A 15,144-nucleotide genomic window follows, 5' to 3' on the forward strand; every position below is an offset into this window, starting at 1 on the left:
GGGAACATGCTTGTGTGTTACTGGGAACTAAAGACTAAAAACCACCATTAGCGCAAAAGGTTGCCCGTTGGCCCCCTGTATGAGTCACTGCTTTCTTGGCCTGGCTTCCCACATCAATCTCTTTAGGCCCGGCGTCTTTTTGGCCAGGTTTCTAAAAACCGAGCCACCTGCTGCTTAGTGACCTTCTGGGGAGTCTCCCCTCCCATCTCTGCATGAGTCCTCGTTCTGGGCTCCCCTGGTTCCAGCCAGACTTTGGGTTTCTCCCCGATGCGTTTCGCACCTGGGCCAGGCACACAGGAGACTGTGTGGGTGTGTGTGATGGTGTGGGTTTGTTACGAAAGCTGGAAGAGTTTGGAAAGTTCATAATGAGTCCCTGTTCACAGGCAAACAGCCTCATTTTTTTCCCCAGCAGATTTTTTTACTGGCCAAGTTACAAATGAATGGGAAGCCTGTAATACTGCTAGTTATTTCTAACAGCCTCTTAGCATTTAACAAAGATCTAACCTATACGAGGAAAAAGCACCCCCCCCCAACGAAGAGGCAAACACACCAGACAGAAACACATTTAAAATTACTCTTGAACAAACAAGACCCCCACCCACCACAAACTGCCCTTCCGATCCAGTTTTTCTTTCTTCAATCATGTATCTTTTTTTTTATTATATTATCGCTGTTGGGATGATTTGGGAGAGGAAGAAAACGTACCGTCAACATTTTTGGCAGAGAGGGAAGACGTAAAAAATACTTGCTTTATTACACTTTTAAAAAATAAAACAGCACAGAACCGCCTTGCCGTTTGAATTGGCCTTGGCTGACTGGTTGAAAGGGAGCAGGAAGTTAAAAAAAAAAAAAAATCCATTTCTCTGGTTGAGGTAATAGAGCCCAACGTCCCCAAAGACACCCCCCAAAATCGCGACTTCCAACCCATATGCGTGACCAGTCTTTAAAAAAAAAAAAAAATTATAAAACTATCAGCCTGGGTCATCTCAGCTCTGCTTCAAGAAAAGGTGACACCGATGGGAGTCAATTTGCACAACTGTCCCTTGCTTTAAAACAATTTGAACTGACATCTGCACACCCTGGAGAATGCGCGCATCTGAGATTTCAACAGGCTTTGCGTCTGCCACACCTCCCGACCGTGCCTTGGGGAAAAAGCGATGCTTAAAAAGTAAGTGAGGCCTCTTGATGGGTTCTTTGCAGCCCGCCAAGGGCTTTGGGGAAAACAGCGGTGGGTTTAATTCTGCAGATGGATCAGATGCGTGGACCCCCCCTCTGCTCGCTCAGAAGTTGGATCGGTGAAACGGGAAAGGCGTTTTTCCCCAGCGCAGATTCCACAGCGAATCTTTAAACCTCAGGACTGGAGATCCCTGTGGATTGGGGGGTTGCAAATTTCTCAGGGCCACGCTAGGGAATTCATAGGTTCAGCACGAGGCCATCGGGGAGATGTTTCAAGAGCGCGTTTGCAGTGCGCCGCGGATTAAGCGGAGCTCGTCAGAAAGTCTCCAGCCTGTAGATCTTGGTCTTAAGGTCTCTCACCAGCCCTACCCTCGTTCTGCTGCTAAAATTAAACCAGCCTTGCGTTCAGATTAAAGTATTAAGATCGCCAAAAGCAAAGCCTGGTCTGATCTCCTTCATCAGCAGGAGGTGGGATTTCTGGAGGGCTTCCAATTTCCGCCCTGCATTTTTCAGCTGCAGGAAAAACACTGGCACGCTTTCATCTCTGTGGTCATCCTCGCCCCCAAATGTAAAATGTGGGAGCCAAAGCCGGCCTAGGAAGAAGGGAGACTGCGACACAAGCTCATCCCCTTCAAGACGACCAACCAGGTCCAACTCTTTACTCAAGAGCAGAGCTAAACATATAACAGGAGCCTCACCAGCAATGTCCTTTCTCTGTCCTGCCCCCCAATTCCACCGAAGCGGAATCCTCCCATCCTCTTCTGTCCTTCTCCAGACCAGGCAGACAAACCATGGTCTTGCTTAACATGAGGATCAACACCACAGGCTACAACAATGGTTGGAAAACCCCCACCACGTGCTGCACCACCCACCAGCCTTGCTCAGCATTGTTCATTGTTCATTGTCTTCTAGAAGGTGTGGTTTAGGGCTGCAAAATGCAGCTTTCCAAGAGCCTCAGCTTTTAGGGTTGCAAAAATATACTGGGGTTCTGGGGGGGCGGGACAAGAGCGGGTGGACGGTCTGGTGAAATCTCAAACCCCAGAAGAGTCAGATCATCAAACATCAGGGGGCTCAGATCTCTGCACAGCCTTTAGCCCCATCTCTTAGAATCAATTATGCGAAAGGAAAAAATTTTTTTTCTCAAAAGTACATGATAGGGTGAGGCACAGCAGGAGCAATTGGGTAAACAGTCTAAAGTCTTACACAAATTCAGAATACAGCTTTTCAGAGCACAGAGGGCTGTTTGGGTGTGCATGTTTTAAGTGAGCCTTGTATCAGTGAGGAAGGAAGGAAGGAAGGAAGGGAGGGAGGGAAGGAAGGAAGGAAAAACAGGAAGAAGGGAGGAAGGAAAGAGAAACAAAAGGAAGATGGAAGGGAGGAAGGGAAAAAGGAAGATTAGATTTAGTAAAGAAACTAAAAGTTGCTTGCCTCTGCAATTAGTAGTTTTCCAATCACAAAACCTTTTTAAAGTTTTCCACCCTCCACAGGGTGAAAACCTCCCTTTTCTGTTTCACACGAGCCTCAGGTATGGTTAAGGAATACAGACAGCCGGTTAGATTGAAAGATCGATTGCATCTGGGGGCAAAACACTGCACTGAACTGCAAGCGGGCCTCCTGTGGGTTCCTCTATTTCTGCTAAGCCTCAATTCCTATCCTGATTATAAGCGCAGCCCTAGAATAACACAGAAAGGTAAGAAATGTCTCTTTGGCATGTAACGTGAACAGAAGAGCGTGATCGGAAAGGGGACAACCTGTCAGAGTTTGACGAAGAAAGGACTCTCCCTGTGGTTTTTATCAACTTATGCAAGTGTGCGCCAAGTCAGAGAACAGGTTTTGCTGCTCCTCTTTACCGAAATGAATTTTGAACGCTTTCTCAAATGAAAACGGCAAAAGGTCGAGAGGAAAAAAGTCAAGATGACAATGAGAGAAAAAAAGAAAGGAAGGAAGCATGACGTTTAGAAACCAACCGTTTCAGACTTGTCTTAAAGGTTTTGCATAAGTGACCAAAAAAAAATCCCCAAGCATTTCCAAACCTTCCCCGCCCCCAAAATTCTCTCTTTGGGGACCGAAAGCGTTGCAGGCGGTTAAAAGAAGAAGAGGGATTTGCGGCTACGAGTCGATCGACCCAGCTGGGTGAGAATGATTTGTTCCCAGAGGGCTTAAGATCAGGCTTCAAGCAGCCGTTCGGAAGGGGAAGCGGGAAGAGAGGAAGATGGGCATGATTTTTGGGAAAAAGCTCGTCCGCGAGAATCTCTCTCCACTCCCCTTTCGGCCAGGCCGGGGTTAGAACTCGCTGCAACGTCTTTGTTCGGCCCGCCAAAGAACAAATGACAATTATTTTCTTTTTTTTTTAAAAAAAAACAGCCTTACGGCTTGGTCTGAGAACTCTAGGCCGCTCCCCAAATCCCTCTTAGCAAGGTGGGTATTTTTAAGGAAGGTAGCCTATGACCCCAAAACTTATCTTAGCCCTCTGCAAACCCCCAAAGAATTTCCCCCGACTAGGAAAGCCAGCCCCTGATGGGGCAGGCAACGGTGCCGAGTGGAGGGCTTCCTCGTTTCGCCCGGGTGGGTCTCACAGTTCGATTTTAAGCCCTCGGATAAACGGCAGGCCGGTGGGTACCTTCTTCTTATAGGCCAGGTATTCTTCTCCGAAGAAATGAATCAGCGTCCTTTCTTCCTCTTCGACCCTCTCGCGGAAGAAACGCCAGGACACCAGGGTGTAACCCACCAGGCAGATGGGATTGCAGAGGAGGACCTGGAAGAGCGAAGCCGAGAAAAAATGGGCCCTGGGGAAGGATTCTCCCTCGGCTGGCTGCCTCAGGAGGGCAAACTTTCGGGAGGCCAGATGCATCGGTCCAAGGAGACAACAGAAATAAAAGTCGCTGGGAGTCGGGCGGCAATCAATTATTATTATTAAAACTATAACACCAATTCAGTCTAGATGTCTTCAGCCAGGGATCCTTTAGGCCACTTAAGTAAAGGGCAAAAACATTCAGGAGGCTTTTTTCTTTTCCTCTTCCCTCCTCCATTTTTCCTTTTGTGTCATGCAATTTAGACAGAAGACCTGAGAGCAGGGGTCGGGCTGTATTTTTTTTTTTTTTTTAATCAGCAACCCACTTCTGGAATCTTTCAGCCGAAGAGCAGGCAAACATTATTTAAATGAAAGAAAAATACAACGCCCCGAAGAGCAGGCGCCAAAGGAAGAGTGCTGAATAAGAGCTGCATCCAGAGTTGTAGAGGGCCGCTGCTTTTTAACAGTGAATTGCAAATCACTTACTCTCCTATCAAAAAAGGAGGATGGAAGATCATGCCCCGTACAAAAAGAGATCTCTCTCGTGATATTCCCATTTCACAGCTGTGCTATTCTGACTCAAAATATCCCCTTGTTCCATATCAAGATGATTGCCACAAGCTCACGATGTGGCACTCACATACCCCCCTTGGCCGCCCCGCTTTCAAAACACGGGAAGATTAATTAACTTATTAAATTAACCCTACTTATTTACAGGGTTGTAAGAATCAGCCCCCAGCTGCCCCAAGGACCGAGGGCTGCTTTCAACCCCTGAAATTCTGCACTTAAATGATGCTGCCCACGCGGCTCTGCTACGTCAACGAAGAGGCGCTCAAGCACTTATCTGACGGGGAAGAGACCGCCGCTTCGCAAAGCGCCTGGCTGCGGGTCTTAAAAGACGCCGACAATCCGGTTCGACGTTACCTGAGTTCCGATGCTCCAGTAGAACCACCCAACGTATGAAGGGTGGCGGAACCACCCGTACACGCCCCGCGTCACCAGCGTGTGGGTCTCGGATTTCTCATTCTGAACGATGTGGTTGAAATTGGAGCCGGCGGTGAGCATGGCCGCTTTCCGCAGGCACTCGCCCAAGACCACCATGAGCAGGCCCGCGGAGCTGAGCCAAAAGATCTGCTTCATTTCTGCAGAAAGACAAGGGCGTCACAACGGGCTTACGCTAAAGCTTCCACGGATCGGACGAGGGTGGGGAAGAAGCGTGGCTCCTGACTTCCCAAACGGCAAGGGGTTTCTCTTATTCGTCGGTTTAAAACAAAAAACAAAACCCCCGCTACTCACCCGGGCAAATGAATTTTTCCACGGTGAACTCGATCCACGAGGAAAGAGCAGCCATGTTATATTCAAAACTGTGGTTGAGCAGGAAAGAATCCAGAGACAAGCTTCGGGGGTTGTTAATTGCGGTTACCAAATATTCTGAATAATGGAACAGCGACAAAGAACATATGTACCTGTGGAGAGAGGGAGAGATCAAGGCGATGCCCGACTGAGAAAAATTCTATATTAACTTCAAGCTAAAAGCAGATCAAGAAAACCCAAACCGCGTTTTCCTGCGCCGTTCACGGCGAAGGCTCAACCAGGTTTTGTGAAAATGACGGTGTGATTTATCTGACGTTGACGTTGCTCTCCTCCGGTCCCACAGCCTGCGTTCTTCTGAGTTCAGATTCACAAGTGTTTTAACAGCAGCGGTGAAACGCTTCTTTGTTTCTTCCCCCCCACCAAAGGTGGTGATAATAATAATAATGTTGTTATTTTGTTGTAAAGAAACCACTTGCAAAATGCATTTCAAGTTTCCTTGTGTCTTGTAACTCTGGTCTGTAGTATGATTCTAAAAGCTATTTCTGGCAGAGGGGTTAAAGCAGTGTTTCTCAACCTTAGCAACTTTAAGAGATGTGGACTTCGACTCCCAGAATTCCCCAGCCAGCATGGGTCCACATCTCTTAAAGTTGCCAAGGCTGAGAAACACTGGGTTAAAGGCCCAGGCTAGAAACTGGAAGACGGTGAGTTTTAGTTCTGCTTAAAGGTGGGTGACTTTGTGGCCGTCCCTCTCTCTCAGCCCTAGGAAGAAGGAAGTGAGGTCAAAACGCTTCCCAAAAAAGGTGCTCAGGAAAAAGTGCAAGGACTTGTCCAGGAAGCCACCAGGAGCCAAAGCTGAGCGCAAGGCACACACTTCGCTTTTCCTTAGTACGATTCCAGCAGACGCCTTTCCCACATGCACTGAACCTGGCTTGTTGTAACCTCCGTTAGCATTACTCCCACCCCGTTAGTTCAAGAGGCCGTGCAAACCCATCCAGGAACCGTTTGCACCATCCTGAAGGGATGTCGGAATGCTGCGCACACCTCCGAGCTGGAGGGAGGCAAAGAGGCGAGCAACCAGCTTGCACGGAACAGAGCGAGCGTGTTTGGAGTAATACTGGATTTTCATGGTGCTTCTGGGTTAACGGCTAAAAGATGCCCAACTGACCGACGCTCTCGCTCCTGTTAGCAGGGAATATTACCCAGAGTCACTGGGAGTTGGGGGCAGACAGATATTATTATTATTATTATTATTACTATTATTATTATTATTATTACATGCAGTTTGGGAACGATTAAGAGATGTGCTTTTGCTGTTTTTATTGTTCTGCAAGCCACACTATTAAATAAAATACGCCTCCAAGATATTAGATGGGTTCAGCAAACACCTGCCTCACGCACACACACTCCTCTGGTTTGCTGGACACCAGCCACACGCAGACCAGGGTTGACAAATCCAGGGGACAGCAGGATTATCTGTCGCCGGCTGGAATTCCACAGCCCGGATCCGAAAGCCCCCGCTGTTCAGCCCGTCCTGCAAACACACCCAGGGTCCTGGTTGGGGGAGCAGTAGAGACCCCCCCCCGTGAAGGACGCTCTTCTTACCAGCCAAAATGTTTCCATGAAGACTGTCTGAAGCTGAGCAACAGGCCGCACCCGAACGCAAAGCCCAGGAAGCAGGCCCGGATGGCGATCTGGAAGAAACAGGCCGAGGGGGGTGGTTAGCGGAGGGGGAGTGTCAGGCTGCAGTGCCACCGGGAAAGCTGCTTGCCGCTACTGGTGCGAGAGATTTTGGAAAAGGGGGTGCACTGATCCCCGATTAATGTTAAAACGATGTTCCCCAAATCTTGCTTGTTCCTGCTACCGTGTCTTGCCAGTTATGGGTGTGTGTGTGTTGTGTGTGTGTGTCAGTCACGTGTTCTCTGTATCTGCCGGGGAGGCATTTGGAGGCCACAGGGGGGTCCAGACAGCACCTTTAAGGAGTTGGGACCCCAGAGATGCCAGGCCACTGAGGCCAAACTAAAGCAGAGAATCCTGGACTGGAAACTCTGCGGGGACCTCAGAAATCATCCAGCCCAGAGCAGAAATCAAAATAAGAGTGCAGGATCTCAGACTGGAAGAGCAGATGGGACCCTGGGGGTCACCTGGTCGGACCACTGCCCAGAGAGGAGCCCCGATAAGAGCAGAGAATCCCAGACTGGAACCTTTGGAAGGGATCCCGAGGTCATCTAGTCCAACCCCCCTGCAGGTGTCCCAGTTAAGCTCTCCCTCCACGCTAAGATGCAGTCAAGGGCCCCAATTTCAGTTATGAATCCTGCCCAGGTGGTTTTGGAATCTGGAGAGAAAGGAACCCTCTGCACATGCCCAGGAGCCCTGCCCATCCCCCCCTCCAGCAGAGGCAGCATAAAAATAAAGGTAAATATAGAATTAAAAATAAAATAAAAATAATACATATTTATAAAATATAAATATAAAAATATAAAACAAATAAATATATAAATATAACATATAACATATATCTATATCTATATATATGTATCAAAATAAAATAAGAATATAAAAAATAGATATAAATATTAAAAAATAAAATAGAAATAACGGAGTCACGCAGGAAGAACAAGAAAAGGGATGCGAAATGGCTCCGCCCCCTCGCGCGGGAGGGCGTGGCCTGGCCGCCCCGCCCCGCCCCGCCCCCGCGCGGCGCGGCCTCCGGGAGCCCCGCCCCTCACCTGGTACATCCCGCCCGGCGCTCGGCCCCAGGCCAAGAGGAGGGTGGCGTTGGCGCTGCCGACGTGGAGCGCCAGCGCGGTGCGGCCCTGGAAGCCGGCCCGGAGCAGGAGCGGGACGGCGGCCACCACGGAGCCGCCCAGCAGGAAGGCGGCCAGGCTGGTCCGCACCTCGGCCCCGCGGGCCCGGCCCGCCCTCCGCTCCAAGCCGGCCATGGCGGACGACCCGAGGCCCGCCCCGCTCTCGCGCCGTCTCGCGAGAGCGGCGCGAGGGGTGTGGCCGGCCCGCCCCACGCCTCGCGAGACTCCGGGAGAGCCGGGGCGGGGCGTAGAGATAGGAAAGGGTTGAGTTGCTCGCGGGGCTGTTTCTCAGTCTCCTTCCGAGCCTCGCTGACAACTGCGGGTCCCATCCTCCTGCGCCTGGGCTGGCGAGGAGCACATGGGGGTTGGAGTCCTGTGCAGTTTGGAGGGCCTGGCCAGGAAGCCTCTTCTGGGCAGCTGCAGGCCCTCCTGGGGTTGGGGGCGGGGGCTGCACTACAACTCCCATCTTAGAGGCTGGGGTTCCTAGTGGGACCCCCCGCTGATGCTCCTCATTCAGCCTCACCCCCAGTGATGAAGGGGCCCGACGGGGACCCAGCAGACCCCCTTCCAGCCCCCCTCACCTGGGGGGCTGCAGGAGCAGCAGCCCCAGAGCGACCTCGAATCCTCAAAGGGAAGGGCTGGAAGGACCCTCGAGGTCATCTAGTCGAGCCCCTCGCCCTGGCAGGACCCCGCCATTGGCGCAGCCTCCCGCCCAACAACAGGGCCCTTCGGGGGGCCCACAGACGTTAAGCCTCAATAAGTGCCAAAGAAGGGATCAAAGACCCCAAACTCCATTTTTTTCCCACGCAAACTTTTCCTAAATTTCCTTCATTGGGCGCTAAAGAGCCGTAACCGAGATCAGCCAATGATTTACTTCTCACCAGGGCAGTGATGACACGCGTGTCAAAGGCGACACGCCACAACGTTTTGGGTGACACGCCAGCATCCACGAACACCCGGCAGCAACTCTTCTCCCTGTTTGAGTGACCAAAGAAACTGAGTTCGTTTTAGTTGTATTTCATTTTTGTAATTATTTGATGTTTCTTTGCATAATGCATAGCACCACATGTGACTGGACTGTATTTTTTTTAAATAAATGAATAGGTAAAGAACTGTTTCTTTTTTGTTTGTGTGTGTGTGTGACACACCAACAGAGTCAAGTTAGGCCAGTGTTGTCCAAACTTGGCCACTTTAAGATGAGTGGACTTCAACTCCCAGAATTCCCCAGCCAGGCTGGGGAATTCTGGGAGTTGAAGTCCACTCATCTTAAAGTGGCCAAGTTTGGACAACACTGAGTTAGGCATTTTCTGAATTTTTTGACACTGAGCCCAGAAGGTTCACCATCGCTGAATAGGGCAATGGGGGAAAAAATGCAACTTTTCATGCCGTTTTTCCCAAAGGGGGAAAAAAAGCGAATGCAAAAATGTATGGAAAAGTAAAGTCAAGGGGGGTGGTGAAAGGGTTAATGGGGTGACAGCGAGGGGAAAAAAAGTCAGGTGCCCCCCTTTTCCCTTGGTGCCCATCCTGATTTTCCTTCATGGTGAATCCACGGCTGCTTCTGACTAACAATTAAAAAGTTTTGTGACTAATCATTAAAAAGTTTTGTGAGCAAGGAAGGTCCCAAGGCTGGCCGGTTGCACCCATCAGCCCCGCCGTCCCTTCCCGTTATGGTTCAAAGTCTTACACAAACTTCCAAACTAGGTTAATTCCGTGACCCACTCAAGCGTGCATAGGTGGGGTTTACCTACGAATCCTAATCTAACAGCCAGGACTCTTCCCAAAACTTCCTAGTTAAAAGAGAGTTGCAGTTCCGTGTCATGCAAACGCAGAAAAATGGACTTATTCGGCTTATGGGAGCAGAAGAATAATGCAATTTTGGGCAAACCCAAATGCCAGCGGCTGGATTTATACAGCCAGCTTTATTTGATTCCAGTTCCAAGGGAGTTTTGCTATATCTCGGGGATCTGGCTCTTGATGCAAATCGAAGCAGGGGGTTAGCCCAAGCAGGCCACCTGGAACCAGCTACCCCTGGCTTATTCCGTGTCATCTGAAGCCACGAACTGGGTTTGGCTAGGCCGGATTCAATGCCCCGTGTGCAACTGGATTAAGAGGGCGCCTGCTTCTAAACACGCAAAGCTGGAAGTCCGTTTCATACGATGCCCAGGGTGGAACGGAGACCCACAGGAACTTGTAGTGAAAACCATGCTTACTTCACGCAGTGCTCTGCGCATGATGCGCAAATGGCACACAGCGGTGAGCAAAAGATTGGTCACCGGTAGATCGGGAGATTCTACCCAGCTGATTCCAGCCGCAGACCAGGAATGTGTGTGTGTTCGTGTGTGTGCGCACACAACGGGGGAGAGATCTGCTCCGATGCACTCTTAACTCCCACGTTGCACACCCGAGGGATTGTGGATCCCCTCTCTCATCCCATTGTGAATGTTCAGTGGGCCACCCCCTCCCAGCCACCCCCAACTCAGGTTTCCAAATGCTTCCCTTTCGAAAAACCCTTGGTCTCCCCGGGAAGCAACCCCTGAGAAAGTGTGTGCATTGTCTGCCTAACACAGGCGAAAATTCACACGGAGAGAAAGAATGGCAGGCATGGCCGTCCCTCTTGCGCCTCCCCCCCGCCCCAGATGCTCAAAGCTTTTCCAAGGCCTCAATTCAAAAGTGTGACTTGTTTTCCCCCCTCCAGCTGCCTGCTCTCCGGAGACCCGCCCTGCTTCCTCTTAAATTCCGTTTTTCTGCAATTTGCAGAACGTGGCCCTCTGTTTTAAGAGAGGAGGACGATCCACAGTGACCTCTGGAAAAATTGAGTTGTTTTTCCCCTCCCCTTCTTTCTAAAAGATCCCCGCCGTTGCTGTGGCCTTTGCAGGTCGATTCCAAATCCAAGCTAAACTCGGTAACAAATTTTCAGAGCGACATTCCCCAGCTATGCCCTCTTTTCAAGGCTTCGGTTGCCCTGGCATGAGGGTTTGGTGGAGTCGGGTTCGGTGCGAATATTGTGAATTTGCATGGTCTAATGCAAAGCTCATTGGGAGTGCATTTTAGGGCTAAGAAACGGGGCACATGATGGGATTGTGAGTTCTGGATGGAAGGATCCTCACAATCGATGGTTGTGAACCCAGACTGCAAAGAAAGCGAAATGGATCCGATCTTCAGCGATATCCCCGGAGGGTTAACCAGAAGAACAATTCTGCCCCTTTGTGACAAATTAAGGATGTTCCTCTTGAGGACATGGAGATCAATAGTTTACATGGGAAGGGTTAATCGTTCTGAACTCAGACCCCCAAGGGGAGAATTGTACATTCCCACAATTCACAGATCCTACCCAATGCCCGACGTCGTTGGAGGGTTGTGTGAATCCAGAAAACCGCCTTTCTGAATATCGCCGAGACTGCTGGACGGCTGGGTCTTGGGCTAAAGCATCCAGAAGAGGATTTTTTATCCGGGGGGTAATTTTTAATAAACGGATCTGCCAATCCAAGGTGTGTTTTTGGCTGACGTTTTGAATGTCGGCAGAATGATGGCCTGTTCCGTTAAGCTTCCATGTCAGGTTTGGGAACAGCCCACAAGTATTTCGAAAGAAAACGAAGTCAAAGACCTCGGATTATCTATGACATCTGCAAATTCGTTTTATTTCAGGCAAGATATTCTTCAGTATCTCAACGAGGTGCTTGAATTGCTCCTCAGACCAGAGGAAAAAATGATCTGGGGGGCCGATGGATTCTTTTTCTGTTTAAATCAAGGTCGGTCATTTATTTTTGCACATCAGCATCGCCTGTCTTGATCTGAAGAGGGTGGGCGGAAATATGACAAGGGAAAGAGGAGTATTTCGAATGGATCAAAAAAGAAAGCGCTGTTTTTTGTAAAGTTAGGAAATTCCAGGAAGAGTTTTCTCTTCTTGGAATGGACATCCTAGCTCTGGTTCAAAAAGATTTTGACCAGTAGAAATATTGTCTTCCTTGAAAACTTGCCATGGCAGGAAGGGTTAATGTAAATCTTTGGGAATCGTCCCGCCAAAGCCAGGATTTCAATGTCCTTTCAAGCCACAGCTGGACAATGAGGGTTGGTGGTAAAAATGCCGGAGAACTTATAAACTTTCAAATTCTTCAGGGCTTTGATCAGGGCTGGAGTAACATCAGATCCAGGGACCTCATTTGCAGGCCTTCTGTTTAAAAAATCCTTTTGGGTTCTTTTTTGCACTTAACCCTTCACTTTCTGGCTTCAACCGTCAGAATGGACGATCTGTTTGCGGACTGATGGTTAAAGGCGCACGGAAAGGCTTTGCTGCATTTCCCAGATGGGCCCTGAAATTCGGAAGCGAAGAGGCCACAGAGACACCTGCAGAGGCTGATCTGGGTGGTCCACATCTGCACTGCACCTCTGGTTTACAGAAATCCCCCCCAAAGAGCAGAGAACCCTAGCCTGGAACATTTGGAAGGGACCTCCGAGGTCATCTAGTCCAACCCCCTGCCCAGTGAAGGAATCCCCCCAAAAAGCAGAGAACCCTAGCCTGGAACGTTTGGAAGGGACATCTAAGGTCATCTAGTCCAACCCTCCTGCAGTTGACCCGATTAAGCTGTCCCTCCATGCCGAGACACAGCCAAGGGCCCCAATTTCAGGTATGACCTCCCTCCGGCCTTCCCCAGATGTCCTAGCCCACAACCAGCCCATTCAGCCAACAATTCGACGGACATCCCACCGGAGAATTCAACCCGGGCTGTTTTGCATGTTGCTTTGCCCACCCCTCTTCAGGCAGGAGCAGTCTACCTGAGCGCAGAGTGGCTGCTGGCCCCCACCCAGATCACTGACTCCAAATCCATCATCCGGCATTTAGAGGTCCTGGGCAGCCAGGCGCGCGATTCCCGGTGGACCCTGGAGGGGCTAATCTCTGTGCGAGGCTGGGGTCTCGCGGTGTCAGAAGCAGCAGCCCCATTGATACGGTGCAGCCCCTTCGCGGCCAAGCGTGACGCCGGGTGAATGGTTCCACCGCGCTGAGCTCCGGGAAACACCTTCTTTTCTGCCGAAAGCAGAACATTGCAAATTAGCAAGATTTTTCGGTTAATTTTCCACCGCTCAAGAGGGTCTGAGCGTGCAGAATCGGACCAGCCTGCCACCCCGTGCAGCAAGTCACTCATTAAAAGTGACCTGCTGGGTGCGAAAAATCCGTGTAATGAAAATAATAGGGGAGCAAATTGGTGGACGGGCCCCCCGGCCGGGGGGGGTGGCTCAGCTGGGGCACGCGAGGGACGGGAAACCCTCCGGAGGGTTGCGAAACCCGCGCCGAGTCCTCGTCCCCCGGTCCTCCTGCTTTGGTTGTCAAGAAACGTGCATTCTCGAGTCTGTGTCAGGTTTTCCAATTTTTTGGAAATTGGATCCAATATCTTGGGTGCAAAAGGGGAACAGAGGCGCTGATATACACTGGATGGTACGGGGGGCACCCTGGTTCCCCACCCGGGCAGACAAAATAGCAAAAGTAAAACCAGTTTAGTTAACCTTGACCAAGCCACATGGATCAGTGTGATTTAACTGACCTGGTTAAGTGCGTGGTGGGAAGGGTGGTTGCTCTGAAATTGTCAACAAGCTTCGCTTAAGCGGTTGTGCGAACACAGATTGATTCGGGTTTGGGATCCAGCGTGGTTGCTCCTAGTAAGCTGTGGTTTGGGTGAAGCGAAGCTGATTGCGGCTTGCTTAACAAACCCTGGCTAGGGTTTTGCCACCAGGTCTGGGTGATGAAACGTGGGGTTCCTGGTTCCCCCCATCTCAGACCCCAAAGTAAAGTCCAGGCTTGAAAAAGATCAGCTCAGATCCATGTTGAAGCTGGGTTGTTCCCAAAAGTTTTGCCAATTCTCTTCCGAAACCTTGAGACCCCAAAATAGAAATTGGCACTGGCATTGCAGCCTGGTTCTACTTAGGAGTAAACCTGTTCATCCTATTAAGCTTTCCTGCGGCTTGCAGGTTGTGTGAACGCAGCAAGGACCTGGCTTTCGCGTTTTCTGGCCCGCAGGTTCGACAGAAACACGCGGGTCCGACGTGCCAAACCCACTTGCACCCGACAAGCCAGACCTTTCGTATACCCAACAGGCTTCTCTGGAGACTTGTCACCCTGCGGGATGAGGACAGGCAGAAATTCAACAGGGGGAGACGACTTTTGGCAAAGGCAGATCTCCGCCTGCAATGGCAGCTCTTTTAGCGAAGGGGTCGTGGCGCAACACGTTTTATCTATATCTTGGCGTCTTCCTTTCTCCAAGCTTTCTCCCCGAAAGCCCCGCTGGGGGGTCCTTTTCTTTTTCGCCCTCCCGATCCATCATCGAGCCACAGATCCCGAGCGTCTGCCTCTTCTCCCCCAGACCCCTTGAGACCCCTTTCTCTTTGGGAACGGGGGGGGCTGCCTGGGGCCCGGCTTTTCAGAGCCAGGGTTAATAGAAGACCAGCTCAACTGGCCCTCTCTTTCAACAGCCCGGGGCTCCCCCCACCCCGCTTTTCGGCCAGAAGGATCAGCATAACAAGGTTTATGGCCTTGCTAATCAAAGGGGGGAAAAGGGAATTTTATGGCAGGGAAAAGAGCCATTAGGGAACAAATTGCTCCTGCGGAGAGGCAGAGCGGGGTCGGGACAATGGCCAAGCCGGGCCCCGCTGTCCTTTTCGGCCCTGCCCTTGCGAAGACCCTGGCGATGCTCTGAAACGTGCCTGGCGCCCTGTGCCAGCTTCTCAAGATCCCAAGGGCAGCTGGGTTGGGGCCTGGCGGCCTCCAGCCACCCCAATCCCGTCCCCAGGTTCCCAGGGTTACAGGTAGACTGCCTCTGTCCACGCAGGCTCCATTTTTTTCCCCAGCCAGGCTCCCTCTCTCTGTGAATCTAACTCCTTCCAAAGAAAACCTCACCCTGACGCCTCTCTCCTGTCCTAAAAAAGATGGAGTGTGAATGTTGGCATCTCCGTTCTTCTTTCTGTCCCCGTTTTTTGGCCAACCAGCTGGGGAGGCATACAAGTGTAATTCTTCTTCTTCTTCTTCTTCTTCTTCTTCTTCTTCTTCTTCTTCTTCTTCTTCTTCTTCTT

General features: G+C 50.6%; 1 protein-coding gene across 1 annotated transcript; it reads right to left on the reverse strand.

The window, feature by feature from the left end:
* Positions 1 to 643: 643 nt before the first annotated feature.
* On the reverse strand, positions 644 to 8,261 carry ICMT (isoprenylcysteine carboxyl methyltransferase). The gene is made up of 5 exons (XM_088147604.1): positions 8,008 to 8,261; positions 6,884 to 6,972; positions 5,264 to 5,433; positions 4,892 to 5,109; positions 644 to 3,931 (listed from the first exon to the last, which is right to left on the reverse strand). Exons 1-5 carry the CDS (start codon positions 8,218 to 8,220, stop codon positions 3,749 to 3,751), a joined length of 873 nt encoding a protein of 290 aa, XP_088003730.1. The 5' UTR covers positions 8,221 to 8,261; the 3' UTR covers positions 644 to 3,748.
* Positions 8,262 to 15,144: the final 6,883 nt, after the last annotated feature.

The sequence above is a fragment of the Python bivittatus genome, unplaced genomic scaffold, assembly GCF_059951505.1.
Source record: "Python bivittatus isolate LINGU-HERP-01145 unplaced genomic scaffold, Pbiv_v1 ctg000510_np1212, whole genome shotgun sequence".
Taxonomy (NCBI): domain Eukaryota; kingdom Metazoa; phylum Chordata; class Lepidosauria; order Squamata; family Pythonidae; genus Python; species Python bivittatus.